The 16,019-nt window shown below is 53.0% G+C and overlaps 1 protein-coding gene across 2 annotated transcripts in view; it reads left to right on the top strand.

Moving 5' to 3' along the window:
- LOC135451631 (diacylglycerol kinase beta-like) overlaps positions 1-16,019 on the top strand; it is a 33,112-nt gene that overhangs the window by 13,179 nt on the left and 3,914 nt on the right. For both annotated transcript variants that reach the window (XM_064721011.1, XM_064721010.1), the window contains exons 6-24: positions 260-430; positions 1,135-1,184; positions 1,720-1,794; positions 1,899-2,018; positions 3,037-3,154; positions 3,437-3,525; positions 3,839-3,955; positions 4,068-4,166; positions 4,602-4,715; positions 4,800-4,873; positions 5,543-5,617; positions 6,193-6,278; positions 7,106-7,195; positions 8,224-8,384; positions 9,682-9,746; positions 11,258-11,348; positions 14,586-14,787; positions 15,384-15,504; positions 15,593-15,653. In XM_064721011.1, coding sequence (XP_064577081.1) covers positions 260-430; positions 1,135-1,184; positions 1,720-1,794; positions 1,899-2,018; positions 3,037-3,154; positions 3,437-3,525; positions 3,839-3,955; positions 4,068-4,166; positions 4,602-4,715; positions 4,800-4,873; positions 5,543-5,617; positions 6,193-6,278; positions 7,106-7,195; positions 8,224-8,384; positions 9,682-9,746; positions 11,258-11,348; positions 14,586-14,787; positions 15,384-15,504; positions 15,593-15,653 — 1,979 coding nt within the window. The remainder of the gene's footprint in view (positions 1-259; positions 431-1,134; positions 1,185-1,719; positions 1,795-1,898; positions 2,019-3,036; positions 3,155-3,436; positions 3,526-3,838; positions 3,956-4,067; positions 4,167-4,601; positions 4,716-4,799; positions 4,874-5,542; positions 5,618-6,192; positions 6,279-7,105; positions 7,196-8,223; positions 8,385-9,681; positions 9,747-11,257; positions 11,349-14,585; positions 14,788-15,383; positions 15,505-15,592; positions 15,654-16,019) is intronic.

Raw genomic sequence — 16,019 nt, 5'->3', positions numbered from 1 at the left:
CTGAGTGGCACTGGCCAGCCTTGAGCCTGTGATGGCACCAGCCCCAAATCTGCTTTGTGCCCCCAGGCCTGCAGTGGCACCCAGCCCCAAGTGCCCTTTTCATGCCCATTCCTTTGTCCCCTCTCTGTCCCAGCCCTGCCCTGTGGTGTCACTCAGTCCCACACTGAATGGGTCCCTCCCCCAGAGTTCCCATGTCCCACCTGGTGACAATTCCTGCTCCAATGTCACCCCTGTGTGTGGCCTCTGTCCCTGCCCACAGGCACGAAGAACGTGGAGAAGAGGTTGCCCTTCAGCCTGAGGAAAGGCTCCAGCTCCCTGAAGGCCACCCCTCCTCCTCCTCCCACCCCCGTGGCCCAGGTGGTGCACCTGAAGGACATTGTCTGCTACCTGTCCCTGCTGGAGAGGGGACGAGCAGAGGACAAGCTGGAGTGTGAGTGTCACCCTGGGCTGGGGAGGGAACCAGGGGCTCAGGGTGTCACCTGCAGGGGGGTCTGGCTGCTCCTGTCCACTTGGGAAAAACCCTCAGCATCCCCTTCTGCTCCTGTGTGTGTCTTTGGTGAAGTTTGCATGGACAAATCCATTAACAGGACAAGAAAGAATGGCCACAAATTACACTAGGGGAGCTTCAGATAGGATATTCAGGAAAATTTCTTCTCCAAAAGGGAAGTCAAGCACTGAACCAGACTGTCCAGGGCAGTGGTGAAATCACCATCCCTGGAGGTATTTCAAAGCCATGGAGATGTGGGACATTTCTGTCTTTGTGCTGGTTAATGGTTGGACTTGATGATCTTAGAGGACTTTTCCAACCTAAATGATTCTGTGATTCTATGAATACAGTTCTATTTCTCCCTCCTGGAGATGCCAATGGGCATCCCAAGGCAGGCTGTGGGATGAGTGGCCCTGCCAGGGGGTGCCAGCAGCCACTGAGACAGGGACATGCTGGGTGTGCTGAGCACAGTGTGTGCCCAAGGGGCCTTGATTCTCCACAGCCCTGGGGTCCCATCTCAGCCTGGCTGAGCCAGCACAGTGCTGCTCCACCCTGAAGCCCCAGCAGCCTGGAACAGGGTGTCTGGAGCAGCCTGGGTGCCCTGGGGCTGGGCTCTCATCATCATCATCATCTTCTCTCCTCCCCAGTTATGTTTCGCCTCTACGACACCGATGGAAACGGGCTCCTGGACAGCTCGGTGAGCCTTCCCTTGGGACACAGGGCAGGGGCTGGGAATATGGGTGTCCCCTGCCCTGCTGAGGGGCTCCACAAAGGGGCAGGGCTGTGGGGAGGGAGGAGGAAAGCAGCAGCTGTGCTGCAGAGCTGGGGATGACATGGCAGCTCTGCTGCATCCAGCGGGAACTGGGGAAAAATCCACCCACCATGAATTGTAGCACTACATCAGGTCATGGTGTTTCAGGGAAGGAAAAAATCATGCACAGCTCCTTCTGCTATGATGTTTTTTTTCTTTGTTCTTTGGGTATTGCCTGTGAAACCTGCTGCAAATGAATCTGGTTTTTCAGAATAGTTCTTCCCAAGGAAAACCCTTTATAGATTTTCTTGCAGGGCAGAAGGCCCTGAAAAAAAAGGAGCATCCATTGAGGACCGGGGTGTTGCTGCCCCTCCTATGTGGGCATTTTGGGATGTAGACCCTGGGGGCTTGGGGTTGGACACTCTGCTGATGCCTGGAGCCATCCCTAACCCTGGGCACTGTTTTCTCTGTGGGAGTTTAGGAGCTGGATCGTATCATCAACCAGATGGTGCACGTGGCTGAGTACCTGGAGTGGGACTCCACCGAGCTGAAGCCTGTGAGTGCTGGGGCTGGGGGCACCAGGGGCAGCTCCAGGGGCTCTCAGCCAGCGCCCTGGGTGCCATCACTGTCCCACACACCACATTTTGTGTCCCCCTCCAGATCCTGAAGGCCATGATGGAGGAGATAGACTACAACCACGATGGCACTGTGACGCTGGAGGAGTGGATCCGGGGTGGCATGACCACCATCCCCTTGCTGGTCCTGTTGGGCATGGAGACAGTGAGTGTCCCTGAGGACACCTGGTCCAGCCTACCCCCAGCAACCAGCCATGCACTCATAGAGCACCACACAGCCCCTGCTGACACCTCCAGCCTGCCCTCTTCACCCCCAAATCTTTCCAAGTTCATTTTTGAGCTGCTGTGCCCAAACAGGCTGGGCTTGCTCCTTGCTATCACTGACTCCACTTGGGTGAACATTTAATCAAAACCTAAGATAAGTACCTAAAATTGCGTCTCCTCTTGTGGAGTGAGGCATAAAGAGCAAAGGTGGGGCTGCTGGCACCCCCTTTATTTCTCTGTCTTGTTTTTTCATCCCTTTGGCCTTCATTTCTTTCAAGTGCATCCCTGGCCATCAGATAATAATTTGCCGGGAAAGAAGGTTTTGCTCATGGTGCTCATGGTTTCCCTGTAGAGGTGGGGTGGTGGACAGGCTTTCTGGCAGAAAAAATCAAGAAAGGGGATTTTAACAGCTTCTGCAAAGCACTCATGCCTGGCCCCAGATGAAGGGGTTTGTACTTTTGTCACCCCATGGTGGCAGTGGTGGCTTGCTCCCAAATGTGAAGTCACCTTCCTGTCAGCTGCCAAGATCTTCCCAGTGGTTGGGCTGTGCCAGGGTAGTGGTGAAGTCACCATCCCTGGAGGTATTTCAAAGCCGTGGAGATGTGGGACATTTCTATCTTAGTGCTCATTAATGGTTGGATTTGATGATCTCAGAGGGCTTTTCCAACCTAAATGATTCTGTGATTCCATGAATACATTTCTATTTATCCCTCCTGGAGATACCAGCTCTGTGGGAGCTGGAGCTGGTTGTGCCCAGGGGGATGCAGTGCCAGGGATGCTCTGGGGAGCACCAAGAGAGAAGGAGAACAGGGGGAGCCCATGATCCTGCCAGGACCAAACTCCCAGAAACACCATGGGGTTTTTAGGGGGGAAAAAAATTATTAAAATGATGGGCTGAGGGTGCTGGGACTCTTGGCAGCAGGGGAGTGACCTCCACCCTCCACTTTCTTGCCCTGCAGAACGTGAAGGATGATGGGCAGCACGCCTGGAGGCTGAAGCACTTCAAGAAACCTGCCTACTGCAACTTCTGCCGCACCATGCTGCTGGGGGTGCGCAAGCAGGGCCTCTGCTGCTCCTGTGAGTCCTGGCCAGAAGGCTGCACTCCCAGTCTGATGGCTCCTGCCACAGCCAGTGCTGCCCTGGGGAGGGAGGATTGGTCCCTGTTAGTGCTGAGCCCCGTGGGTGCTGCAGGCTGAGCGGGGAGGGGGCAGCTGCCATGCTGGGGAGTGATGCCGACCATTTTCTTGGTGGCACTTGGGGTGGTGGTGCCCTGGTGGTGTTGGGGTAACAGCTGGACTGAAACTGAAATTATTTCAAACCTAAATTATTCTGTGCCTTTATGATTTTTTCTCTCACCAGTCTGCAAGTACACAGTCCATGAGAGGTGTGTGTCCAAAGACATTGCTTCCTGCATCAGCACCTACGTTAAATCCAAGAAAAACACAAGTGTGAGTAGCAGCTGGTGCATCTCTGAGCCACTGGGTGTCCTGGTTTCCTGCTCTGCCTTCCCCTGGGTTTTGCTCCTCATATCCTAGGCAGCAGTTCATGGGCATTCCCAGCATCCAGAGCCTTGTAGGATGCACCCCATCCCCAGTTCCCAGGCACCCACACCACCCCCAGCTCCAAGATTTGCACAGGGGCAGGGTTGGATCAGCAGCATCCTGCAGGACAAGCTGCCAAAATCCTGATGGACACCCTTAGCAGGAGGGAGGGGCCTGTGGGTCAGTGGGTGCTGTGCCACTGTGTCCCCGTGCCTTGCAGGTGATGCAGCACACCTGGATCGAGGGCAACTCGCCTGCCAAGTGTGACAGATGTCACAAGAGCATCAAGTGCTACCAGGGCATCACTGGCCTGCACTGTGTCTGGTGCCAGATCACGGTGAGTACCCGGGGCTGGGCACACCCTCAGTGCCTGCATGGCCAGCTCTGGGCCCCTGCTCAGGGCAGGGCAGGTGTCCTCTGCTCCACACCCCTTCCTCCCACCCCTGCAGCTCCACAACAAGTGTGCCTCCCATGTGAAGCCAGAGTGTGATGGGGGCCCACTGCGGGACCACATCCTGCTGCCATCCTACATCTGCCCAGTCGTCCTGGTAAGTGCCCCCCTTGTCCTGGTAAAGTGTCCTGGTAAGTGCCCCCCTTGTCCTGGTAAAGTGTCCTGTTGAGTGACCCCCTTGTCCTGATAAATTCCCCTCCTTGTCCTGGTAGAGTGCCCTCCTTATCTTGTAAAGTGTCCTGGTAAATTCCCCTCCTTTTCCTGGTATATTCCCCTCCTTTTCCTGGTAAATTCCTTCCCTTTGTCCTGGTGAGTGCTCCCCTTGTCCTGGTGAATGTCCCCCTTTTCCTGGTGAATTCGCCCCCTTGTCCTGGTATATTCCCCCCTTGTCCCGGTGAGTGTCCCCCTTGTCCTGGTGAGTGTCCCCCTCCTCCCTGCCAGTGATGAGGGCCCTGCTGAGACTGCTGTGCCGGCCCTGGCTGCTGGCACTGCCTCGTGGGCAGGGTGGGCACCCACTCCTTGGTTCCCAAAGGACAGGCAGTCCCACTGCCGGCGCTCCGAGAGCGACTCCCCTGCCAGCACCAGCCCCGAGGACAGCCAGGCCTTCAAGTTCAACTCCACCACCGTGGATGGCCAAGGGCTGCAGGTGGGTTCCAGGTGCTGCAGGTGAGCTGTGCCACTGAAAACTGCACAGGTTGAGGAATTCACAGGTGCCTTTTCTGCCCCCCAGATCAGCCCCCAGCCCGGGACGCACCCGCTGCTCGTGTTTGTGAACCCCAAGAGTGGAGGAAGGCAAGGGGAGCGGTAGGTGGGCTCCTGCTGGGCATCCCTCCTGGTGTGGGAATCACCTTCATGCTGTTAGAAATGAGTACTCCAATTTAATAATTAAAGGGGTTTATTAAATAATTAAAATATAAATTTGGAAAAAGCCACAAGCAATTTCGACTCTGAGCCAGGCGATCAGAGATGGGGAAACCCAGGATTTGGCTTCTGTTGCACCAAATCCCTGTGGGTGTCCAAATGTCATTTCTAATGTCTATTTCTAAACTAAAAATGTCATTTTTCATTTTATACAGTCTTTTGGGCTCTGGAAGGGGCTTCTCTTTAGCATATTTTTGCATATTGTCATAGCTTTTCTTTCTTGCTGCTGTGTTTCCTGGTGGATAACTGCTGGAATCCTGTCAGTGAAAACTTTCTGGGATAAACTTCTGATGATGCCTATCAATTGCCTCCTGCTGGGGTCTTGTCAGATGAAAAAAATCCCTTGAAATATCCTTCCCTGGAGACAGTCATCTTCCTGATGTTTGAATTTCTGTCCTTATCACTCAGCTTATTACTGCCTGTTGCCCAACACTGATTTTAGTACACGGAATGCTGTGGTTTTTAATTTCCTTTAGCACTAATTATTTTATAGCATATGTAACAGATTATTTTATAACATATATTACATCCCTGCTGCCTCTCTCCTGCCAGGGTGCTCCGGAAGTTTCACTACCTGCTCAACCCACGCCAAGTGTACAACCTGGACCGTGGCGGGCCCACGCCAGGGTAAGGAGCTGCTGCAGGGGATCCTGTCAGGAAAATTAACCCACAAACACCAGAGGTTTATGTCCAAAAAGGAGACAGAGGAGTCCTTTTACTTTATTCCAATAAAGGGAGAGGCCATGGGGCATTCCCCTGGGGTCTCTCAAATTTTTGGAGGATGCAGCCTCCTTTTTATCCCAATTTCCCAGCCATGTTTTCCTTCTCTCTTTCCCCATTGGCTGAGGTACTCGAGAGGTACAGACTTCCCAATATGCCTGATATCAAAGGTTTCCCTCTAATGTATTTCCCTTTTCATTTTTAATTCTTATGGAATTTGAGTTTGTTTTTCTTCCCCATTGTTTCTTTCATCTCTCAATGTCTAATTTCATTTATCAGCAAACCTAAAGTTTATTTGTATAAGTAAATAATACTTTTCCATTCATCAATCAGTGGAATCCTTCCCATTGCTTCTTTTATCTTCCAGAGCTAGTTTTATCTACCAGCAGACCCACAGATGGTTTGTAGAGAAAAATCTGCTATTCCTCTCAATCCTCTGCCCCTCTCTCACATCACCCCTTGTCTCTCCGGGCTTTCCCCAGGCTGAATTTCTTTCGGGACACCCCGGATTTCCGTGTGCTGGCCTGTGGAGGGGATGGCACCGTGGGTTGGATCCTGGACTGCATAGGTGAGCCAGGCACAGCTGTGTTCCTGCAGAGCATCATCCTCCTGCATCCTTGGTGTTGTGCCACAGATTCCTCAAATTCCCCCAGGGAAAGTGGGGTGGGGATTGTGAAAAACACCAATCACTCGTTTTTAAAATTTTTAAAAGTTTAATAGTAATAAAATTGTTATAAAAATAGTAATACAATTGGAGTAATAATAATTTGGACACTTTGGATTAGGACAATATGAGACAATAGAAACAAAGAGTTAGGGATGGTTCAGGTACCTCTTTCTGGGCAGCACAAGCCCGAAAAAGGACCCAGGTTAACAAAGGATTAATCCTTAAAAACAATAAGTTGCATATTCATACACCTCATCCATGATGCATAAATTCCATTCAAAGACAGGATTCTGTCTGGTCAGTGTCAGCTTCTTTCTCTAAATCCTGACGGTGTTGTCCTGCCTAAGCAAGGCAGGAAGAAGTTCATTTCTCCTGATAATGGAGCAATAAATTCTCTTTCTCTGAAAGTTTTAGGTGTCCTGTGGCTGCTATCTCAGTGCAAGTCCTTTCTTCAGAAAAAAATATCCTACATAGCACAGTTTCTATTTTAACATTGTGTTATAACCTAAAACTATATTTAATACAGTACTTAAGAGAATTAATACACCATCACTTTCTAACACAACACATCTAATATTCATTTTAATATTTGCGAAAAGCCAGTCATAAAACACGCATTTTTCACAGTGACCCTTAGCCAGCAGCATCATTGCAGGGACACAGGGAGGGGCAGGGAATGAGCCTTGCCAGCCCCAACCCTCTCTTTTCTCTTCTCCCTTGCCCTGCAGATAAGGCGAACCTGGTGAAGCACCCGCCGGTGGCCGTGCTGCCCCTGGGCACGGGCAATGACCTCGCTCGGTGCCTGCGCTGGGGAGGAGGTGAGCACAGCCCTTGGGAACCCTCAGCATGGCCATCCCCAGGGCAGGGAGGGCTCCTGGGGTGCAGTTCCGAGCTGCATCTGAGCCTGCTGCCTCTAAATCCTTCCAAAAAGAGCAGCTGCTGCTTTCTGAGCCCTCCATAGCGGGGCTGTAAGAGTGTCGGGGGGTAGCACGGTCAGGATGGACGGAGATGAGAGATCTCTGCAGCCAGGTCAGGAACGTGGTGTTTATTGCAAAGGGCCTGGGTGCAGGGTCCTGCTGGGAGTTGGGGTTTATTGCAAAGGGCCTGGGTGCAGGGCCCTGCTGGGATTTGGGGTTTATTGCAAAGGGCCTGAGTGCAGGGCCCTGCTGGGATTTGGGGTTTATTGCACAGGGCCTGGGTGCAGGGCCCTGCTGGGAGCTGCCAGACACAGCTCAGAGCAGGCCCAAGAGAAGAGAGGGGGAGAGAGGATGAGAGGGTGAGAGAGTAAAAGGGTAAGAGAGCGAGATTCCCATTACAATACCATAAATCTTCTTCTGTGTTGAGTATTCTGATTCTCACTAACCAATCTAGTACAAGATACAAATCCTACAGCATTTCCATACAGCCTATAAGAATCATTACATTGCCATACTATGCTACATTTTAAACCCTAGAAACTCCTCTTTGGGCCCCTTCTGCCAAGCTGTAGGGTCTGCTCTGACCCTTGGGCCTGTCTGCAAGCAGAGGGTGTTGTTCCATCAGAAGGGGATTACCTTCAGCCAGCCACACCTTTGTTTTCTAGTTGTTCAGTAACTGAGGTATCTCAATCCTTGCTTTCATTTCAATCTTGCTTTCTATATTCTCAAAATCTTTTGCCAGGCAATCATATTTATAAGGCTTTCCTGTTTCATCTTCCCCAACAGCTGGGTCCTGCCCAAGCTTTTCCATTTGGAGAGCCCTGCCATGAGCTGCAAGGATGTGCCATAGCAACACCCCCAGTGCTTGGCACCTGTTTGTGACATGGCTGTGCTCCCCTTCATCCTCCTTCATCCTCTTCCCCTCCCAGGCTATGAAGGAGGCAACCTGATGAAGGTGCTGAAGGACATAGAGCACAGCACGGAGGTGATGCTGGACCGCTGGCACATCGACATCATTCCCACTGACAGGGAGGCCAACGGGGATCCTGTCCCATCCTCCATCATCAACAACTACTTCTCCATTGGGGTGGTGAGTTCCATGGGGCAGGAGTTGGTTTTTCCCTCCCTGTTCCTCCTGCTCACTCTCCCAACTTGCCTCCATCTCCTGATGTTGAATTTGCAGGCAATCCTGGCATGGGAAGAGATGAGAATCTTGACTCCCTGTTTCAGAAGGCTGATATATTATATATTATATATGACATATTATATATTATATATTATATATTATATATTATATATTATATATTATATATTATATATTATATATTATATATTATATATTATATATTATATATTATATATTATATATTATATTAAAGGAAAATTATATACTGAAACTCTACTAAAAGAATAGAAGAAAAGATTTCATCAGAAGGCTAGAAAAGAAAAGAATAGAATGATAATGAAACCTTGTGACTGCTCACAGCCTTGACACAGGTGGCTGTTATTGGTCATCAAGTAAAAACAATTTCACATGCTGGGTGAACAATTCTCCAAATCACATTTCAAAGCAGCAAAACATGGGGAAGCTGCAGCTTCTCTGCTTCTCAGGAGAAAAGATCCTAATGAAAGGATTTTTCAGAAAATATGTCCATGACATCCTGCTTTTGGGTTTTTCTGGTTTTATTGTCGTTTGTAAAGGCAGCACCAAGACACATAAGCAGGCATGGGATCTCTGTCTTCCCAGCAGGAACGTTGCAAGAATGAGTGGGAAAGGATCTTGAACAGGGTTCAGGGAAGTTTGGGGTGCCAAAGACAAGAACACCCCACCTGCCAAGGCATCAGCAAAGCCCTGCTTTGGTGTTTGGACCCATTTTCCCACATTTTCCTGACCAGGAGAGGTTGGGGAGCCTGGGGAGGATGACAGCCCTGTGGCATGGGGGTCATTCTGAGAGCAGGAGTGTTTTGGGGAGAGCCCCTCTCTTCTTTTGTCCTGTGCCAGGGCTGCCCCCATGGCAGGGGTCACTCACCTGCAGCCCTGCAGGATGCTCCTGGGCTCACTCTGGCTCCTGCTAATGCAGGTGGCATTTGGTGACAGGGCTTAAACACCCCCACTGTGCACAAGGAGAGGATGGGATGAGTTTCGGGAGAGCTGCCATCCTGCCAGGGGGGCTCTCAGGGTGCAGGGTCTTGGGGTGTCCTCAGAGCCCCACTGGGTCCCTCCATCACCTTGAGCCACCAATGTCATCCTCAGTGACACCATGTCACTGTGCCACAGGGACCAGCATGAAGAGCTGAGCAGCCCTGCCCTGGCTCATGCCCAGGGGGCACAGGGTGTGGGTTCTGTTTCTGTTTCTGTGCCTCTGATGTCTGTGTGCTCCCCACAGGACGCCTCCATCGCCCACCGCTTCCACATCATGAGAGAAAAGCACCCCGAGAAATTCAACAGCAGGTGAGGGCTCCCCAAGGACCCCCTGAGGGCTGGGGGGGTTTGGGGGGACCCCCTGACACCCCATGGGGGCACCCAGCACCCCATGCACCATGCCAGGAGGGTTTGGTGTTTGTCCAGCCTGAGGGCACAGGCACCAGGCATGGTGGGGGTTTGGGATGCTCCTTCAAGTCCTGTGCGATGTGTCAGGCTGCTCAAACTCAGCCACACCCCCAGTTAGGTTCATTCATGCTTTATAATTAGTGTGGAATGCCAGGACAGGCAGGAGCAGGCCAGGCAGGGAGGGCAGGGCAGGCAGCAGGTCACAGCTCGTTCCCGCTGTGCTCAGGAAATGGGGTGGTGGCAGCAGGAGCTGTGACTGGGGATGGGGTGAGCCCCATCCCAGGTTTAGAAATGCCTCAGTGGAGCAAAATGTCTGGCTCTGCCCTCAAAATCAGCTTCTCTTGGATTACAGCTCTCTCAGCTCCCCCTCCAAGCCTGGCTCAGCAGCTGATGCAGGGAATGAGCCACGGTCAGGGGGTGCTGAGGCTGCTGAGCTGTGGGACATCCCCTCCATAGGGTGCCCTGTGCTCTGACAGCACACCCCATGGCCAGGGAGCACCCATGTCTTGGTTTGGAAGGACAGGAGTCTGCTAAGGAAGGCAGGAGCCTCCCCTGAAATGGAGAATGTGAACCCTCCCCACCCCTCTGAATTACTATCAATTTTAAGTTAGGGACTCTCCAGCAAGAAAAAGGGAGCAGGAATAAGAGTTCTTTAATAGGGAAGGAAAAAAAAAATAAAGGATGAAATAAAGAATGCAGTAAGCTAGAACAACACTGCCAGAGTCAGAACCCAACCTGACACCCTGTGGGTCAGGGTGTTGGTGGCAGCCCCATTGGAATTGTGGCTCAGCCCTCCTGCAGTGTCAGGGGTGGTTCTGCTGGAGCAGGGATCCTGTAGAGAAGGATGGATTCTTCCTCTGAAGATCCAGTGGAAGGAGAGGCAGCTGCTGTTCCTCTGGGGAATCCCGTGGAGAAGCCGTGCTGGTGTCTCAAAACCTCTGGATTATATCTGGGCAGCAATGCTTGGCTCCTCCCTCTGGGCTCACATCTCCCAATGGGATGCTGCAGTTCTTATCAGCCATGCAGGGACATTCAACAGCTGTTATCAGCAATGTCCCCTCCCCAGGGAGGTGTGAATGTGGTCACTCAGAGAGAGAGATAAGGCAAACTGCCCACTTGACAAAGGTAATCTGCCATGCAGATGGGAATGGAAAACATCTTGCATTGCAATCTTCAACAACCCAGCACCTCCATCCTCCCCCTGTGATGGGTGTCAGAGCCACCCTGTGACAGCCCCAGACACCCACACAGCTCCCTGGGGCCAGCATCCCTCTCCACCATGGCTTATGTCCTCACCCATGGCTCGTGTCCCCACCACAGCAGCTCCATTCAGTCTCTGGCAGCCCCTCCTGCTGCTGGCTGGGGTAAGATGCTGCTCCCAGGTGGGATCCTGACATGTCTCTGTGCCCCAGGATGAAGAACAAGCTGTGGTACTTCGAATTTGGGACCTCAGAGACCTTTGCAGCCACCTGCAAGAAGCTCCATGACCATGTTGAGGTTGAGGTGGGTTTCCTGGCATGGCCCCTGGCTCTAAGCATGGCACAAAGGCATTTTGGATCCCTCAGCTCTTTGAGGAGGGGGTGCCACCACTTTGACCCCTCCCTGTGGCTGAAGGACAAGGCAGGACCCCTTATTCCACCACACTGCAAAGCCAGCCAGCTGTGGGCAGAAGAATAATCCTGTATCCCCCACTTCCAGCTGTATTTGAGAGCATGCCTGGAACATTCTCCCTGTAAATTCTGCACTGCTCCCAGCCCTCATTGGATGACATGGAAACAGCCTTTAATTAGAGCTGGGAGGAGGGCCCGTGGTTGCTAAGAGTGCTGTCACTTCTCTGTGCTGGGGATTTGGGCTGTAAACTTCCATCTCTTCTTATCTCTGGATAATCCACCCTTTTATAACTTAGGCTGGAGGGTGAGGGGAGAAAATAGCACTTGCAAGAGGTGGTGGGTGCAGGGTGCTGCTGGTGGGCACAGAGCAGAGCTGTGCCCATGGGCAGAGGGATTTGGATGCCCGTTCCTATACAGGGAGTTTCTTCCCTTCCCAAAGCCTGGGGTGGGTAGCTGCACCCTTGGAAACTTGTGGGAAGGGGCAGAAGCAGCATCACAACCATCTCACCCCCTTCCCCATCCATGCTGGATAAAATCCGTGTTTGTGGAGTTGGGTGCTGCTGGAAGGGAGCACGAGGTGCCCCCTGTTCCTTTCCGGGGTGCTCCCCACCGAGTGTGCATGCCCAGCAGCCGAGCCCACGGGCAGGAAGGGGTTAACCCCACAGCGTTTGGAGTTGAAAGGAGCCGCCTGTCCTCCCTCCAGCTCCCAGGCAACTGTCAGCCTCGCAGAGAAATAGCAGTTTTGTTTTGGAAATTGGCACTCCTTCCCCCTACAACTCCTGGAAATGAATTTGCTTTTTCCCCCAGCTGCAAATTTCTCCTTCCAGCCTCGCTGCCGTCAGCTGCCCCAGCTCAAAGGGCCCATTGTGGCTCCCTGGCAGGAGCAGGAGCAGGAGCAGGGAGGGCTCTGCAGGGAGAATCCACAATCCAGAATCGCTCCTGCCCGCGGCTCTGGGCAGGCGTGGGCGGCTCTGGGCAGGAACAGGCTCCTGCTGCAGCATCCCAGCATCCTGCACTCCTGCCAGCCAGCTCCCATCCACCCCATCCCATCCATCCCATCCCACCCCATCTCAAACCGCCCCATTCATCCCATGCCATCCCACCCCATATCCCACCCCATCCCGTCCCATCCCATTCCACCCCATTCATCCTATCCCCTCTCATGCGTCCCACCCCACCCCATCCCACTGATCCCATCCCATCCCATCCCACCCATCCCATTGCATTCCACCCACCCCATCCTCCATCCATCCATCCATCCATCCATCCATCCATCCATCCTATCCCATCCCACCCCATCCGTCCCACCCCATCCATCCCATCCCATGGATCTCACCCCATCTCACCCTATCCCATTCCATTCCATCCCATTGATACCATCCCACTGATCCCATCCCATCCCATCCCATCCCATCCCATCCCATCCCATCCCATCCCATCCCATCCCATCCCATCCCATCCCATCCCATTGCTATCCACTGCTCAGAGCATTGAAGGCTTTTCTCCCCCTACAAATCACAATATCATTACATTGTACTGAGAACTCGGGGATTAACATCCTTTCCAAGCCTTGGACAGACAGCTCTTCCTCCCAAACCAGAAGATTCCTGCTTTTTTTTGGCTTTTTTTTTTGCTTTTTTTTCACTTTTCTAAAAATAAGCTCCTGCAGCACCAGGGGAGGCAGGAAGGATCTGGCACATGCAGGTGTGAGCACCCAGCTCCTCACACATGGTTGGTGTCCTCAGCAATGGCCAGAGGGGTGGGAAAAATCAGCTCTAGACCTTTGTTCATGGAAAATACCCAGAACTGGAGCAGCTCATCAGCCCATTTCGTTCCTCTCAGCACAAGAAGTGAGGGCAGGGGCTGCCTGTGCATCACCAAAATGCAAGGAAAAAGCTGTGCTGGGATTTGCTGAGGCACAGAGTGGCAGGTAAAGAGCAGATGCCTGGAGGAAAATAGGGATGTTTTAGAGAAATTCAAGCTGGATGGAAAAGTGGCTGCTTTGACCAGAGGTGTTTAGGAAGGAGATCCATGTCCAGGGAGCCTGACAAGACCTGAAATTAAGAAATGCATTTCCATGGCTGGTGCTTTCAGTTCTGTGGAAAGCTGCAGGCAATGGATATTTTAACTTGCACAGGGAATTTTCAGCCCTGCTGCATGACAGCAAAGCCTGGGATGCCAGTTCTGTGTGCTCTCCAAAACCTGACATTTTTCCCTCTGACACCTTCCCCTAATTTCCTTCCAGCCTTATTTCTCTTTTCCAAATGGCTCTTGAAGACAAACTGGTTTGAGCTACATTTAGGGCAGCCAAACTTTCCAGTCCTTTGGAGTCAGTTTGGATGAGGAAAGGGGGAAGGCAGGTGCTGGAGCTGCTTGGGTGGAAGCTGCTTTAGGGTCAGGGTGATGTGATGGTGTTCACAGGGGTCTGAGGATGAGGGGAGAGACGAGGATCTGACTCCATGTTTCAGAAGGCTTGATTTATTATTTTATGATATAGATTATATTAAAACTATACTAAAAGAATAGAAGAAAGGACTTCATCACAAGGCTAGCTAAGAATAGAAAAACAAAGAATGATAAAGGCTTTGTGGCTCGGACAGAGAGTCTGAGCCAGCTGACCGTGATTGGATGTTAATTAGAAACAACCACATGAGACCAATCCCAGATGCACCTGTTGCATTCCACAGCAGCAGATAATCATTGTTTACATTTTTTCCTGAGGCCTTTCAGCTTCTCAAGAGGAAAAATCCTAAGGAAAGGATTTTCCATAAAAGATGTCTGTGACAGGGTGGTGTTGCCTCCCAATTTGGGTGACAGCACTGAGCCTAGCCAAGGTTTTATGTGCTCCCTGTGGAATTTCCTTTTTGAAACTGCCATTTTGGAGCTATGGTAAAACTCCTGTGGAAGCAGAGGGGAGAGCAGCACAGAGAGTGTCAAGGGCAGTAACTCTAGGAAAAAGTGAGGGGTTTGTTTGGATCTCCAGCCCCACCACTCTGGAGCTGCCAGTGTCCCCTGGAGCCACCCAATGTCACTCGGTGCCCAGGGAGCCACATTTCCATGGCAGGGAGAGGAGGGGGCTCCCCGTGGTGGGCACAGCTCTCCCTGACACACCCCCCATGTGCCCTGGCAGTGTGATGGAACCCTGCTGGACCTGAGCACCACATCCCTGGAGGGCATTGCTGTGCTCAACATCCCCAGCATGTACGGGGGCTCCAACCTCTGGGGAGAGACCAAGAAGCAGCGTGGCTACAACAGGCTGGGCAAGAAGGTGCCAGACAAGGTGCCAGGCACGGTGGTCACCGATGCCAAGGAGCTGAAATTCTGTGTGCAGGGTGAGTGGGGGGCACCAAGGGAGGGTGGGGGTAGCAAAGGTGGGGGCAGCAGTCCCAAAGGGCTGCAGGGGACAGCAGGGGTGGTGCCCTGGGGACATCCCCACTCCTGGGTGGGTCAGAGGGTGTGGGGGGCTCAGAGGAGGGCTCACAGGGGTGGGTGTGAAAGGGGATCTTGAGCCATGGCCATGTGTCCCTGCTGGTGGCCCAGAGGAGCAGGAGGAGCTGTGAGAAGAGGCCATCCCCTGGGATTTGGCCAGACCTTCTCATTCTGTCACATGTGCTGGTTCTGGAGAGCTGCAGCACCCCAGGGCAGCCAGGCAAGGGGTGCCATCCTTTCATGCACTGCAAACAAACACTGCAAGGGCTGCTGGGGATCTGAGCTGGCACCATGCAGGCCCTGGTGCTGTTTCAGGCTTTTGCTCCAAAGATTTTGGCTGGCAGCATTGCCCAGCGCTGGGAACACCCAGCTTGGTGGTCTCAGGACAGAGAGGATAAATCCCAGGGGGATAAATCCCCTCAGTGCCACCAGCACACCCTGGGGTTTCCAGTGAGGGCAGGAGGAGGGGGATTTCAGCTCAGACCCCTGTGTCCTGCAGACCTCAGCGATCATCTCCTGGAGGTGGTGGGGCTGGAAGGCGCCATGGAAATGGGGCAGATCTACACGGGGCTGAAGAGCGCGGGGAAGAGGCTGGCCCAGTGCTCCTCCGTCATCATCAGGTACTTGTCCCCTTCCTAGGAAACCTGACACCCGTGTCACCGAAACCTGACACCCGTGTCACCGCCTCCCCTTCTTTGTGCCTTGCAGGACGTCCAAGCTGCTGCCCATGCAGGTGGATGGGGAGCCCTGGATGCAGCCGTCCTGCACCGTGAGTGCCCAGCCAGGGGCTGGGGGGCTGCCAGGGGGTGGGGATGGACATGATGGGCAGCAGGGCTGGCAGGACTTGGGCATGGGTGGCAGGAGCTCCCAGGGCGTGGGGATGGAGCAGAGCGGGTGGCAGAGTGTGGGATGGGCAGGAGGGGCAGCAGGGCTGGCTGGGATGGGGCAGAAGGGCTGGCAGACCATGGGGATGAGCAGAGGAGGTGGCAGGGGGTGGGGATGGGTGGTAGGGTCTGGCAGGATGTGGGGATGAGCAGAGGGGGCTGCCAGGGTGTTAGGATGGGACAGAGGGGGTGGCAGGGTGTGGGGATGGGTCGGAGGGGATGGCAGGGTGTGGGATGGGCAGCAAGGCCTG

Source organism: Zonotrichia leucophrys, chromosome 9 (genome assembly GCF_028769735.1).
Source record: "Zonotrichia leucophrys gambelii isolate GWCS_2022_RI chromosome 9, RI_Zleu_2.0, whole genome shotgun sequence".
In the NCBI taxonomy this organism is placed as follows: Eukaryota; Metazoa; Chordata; class Aves; order Passeriformes; family Passerellidae; genus Zonotrichia; species Zonotrichia leucophrys.
This window is presented reverse-complemented; position numbering and strand designations above follow the sequence as displayed.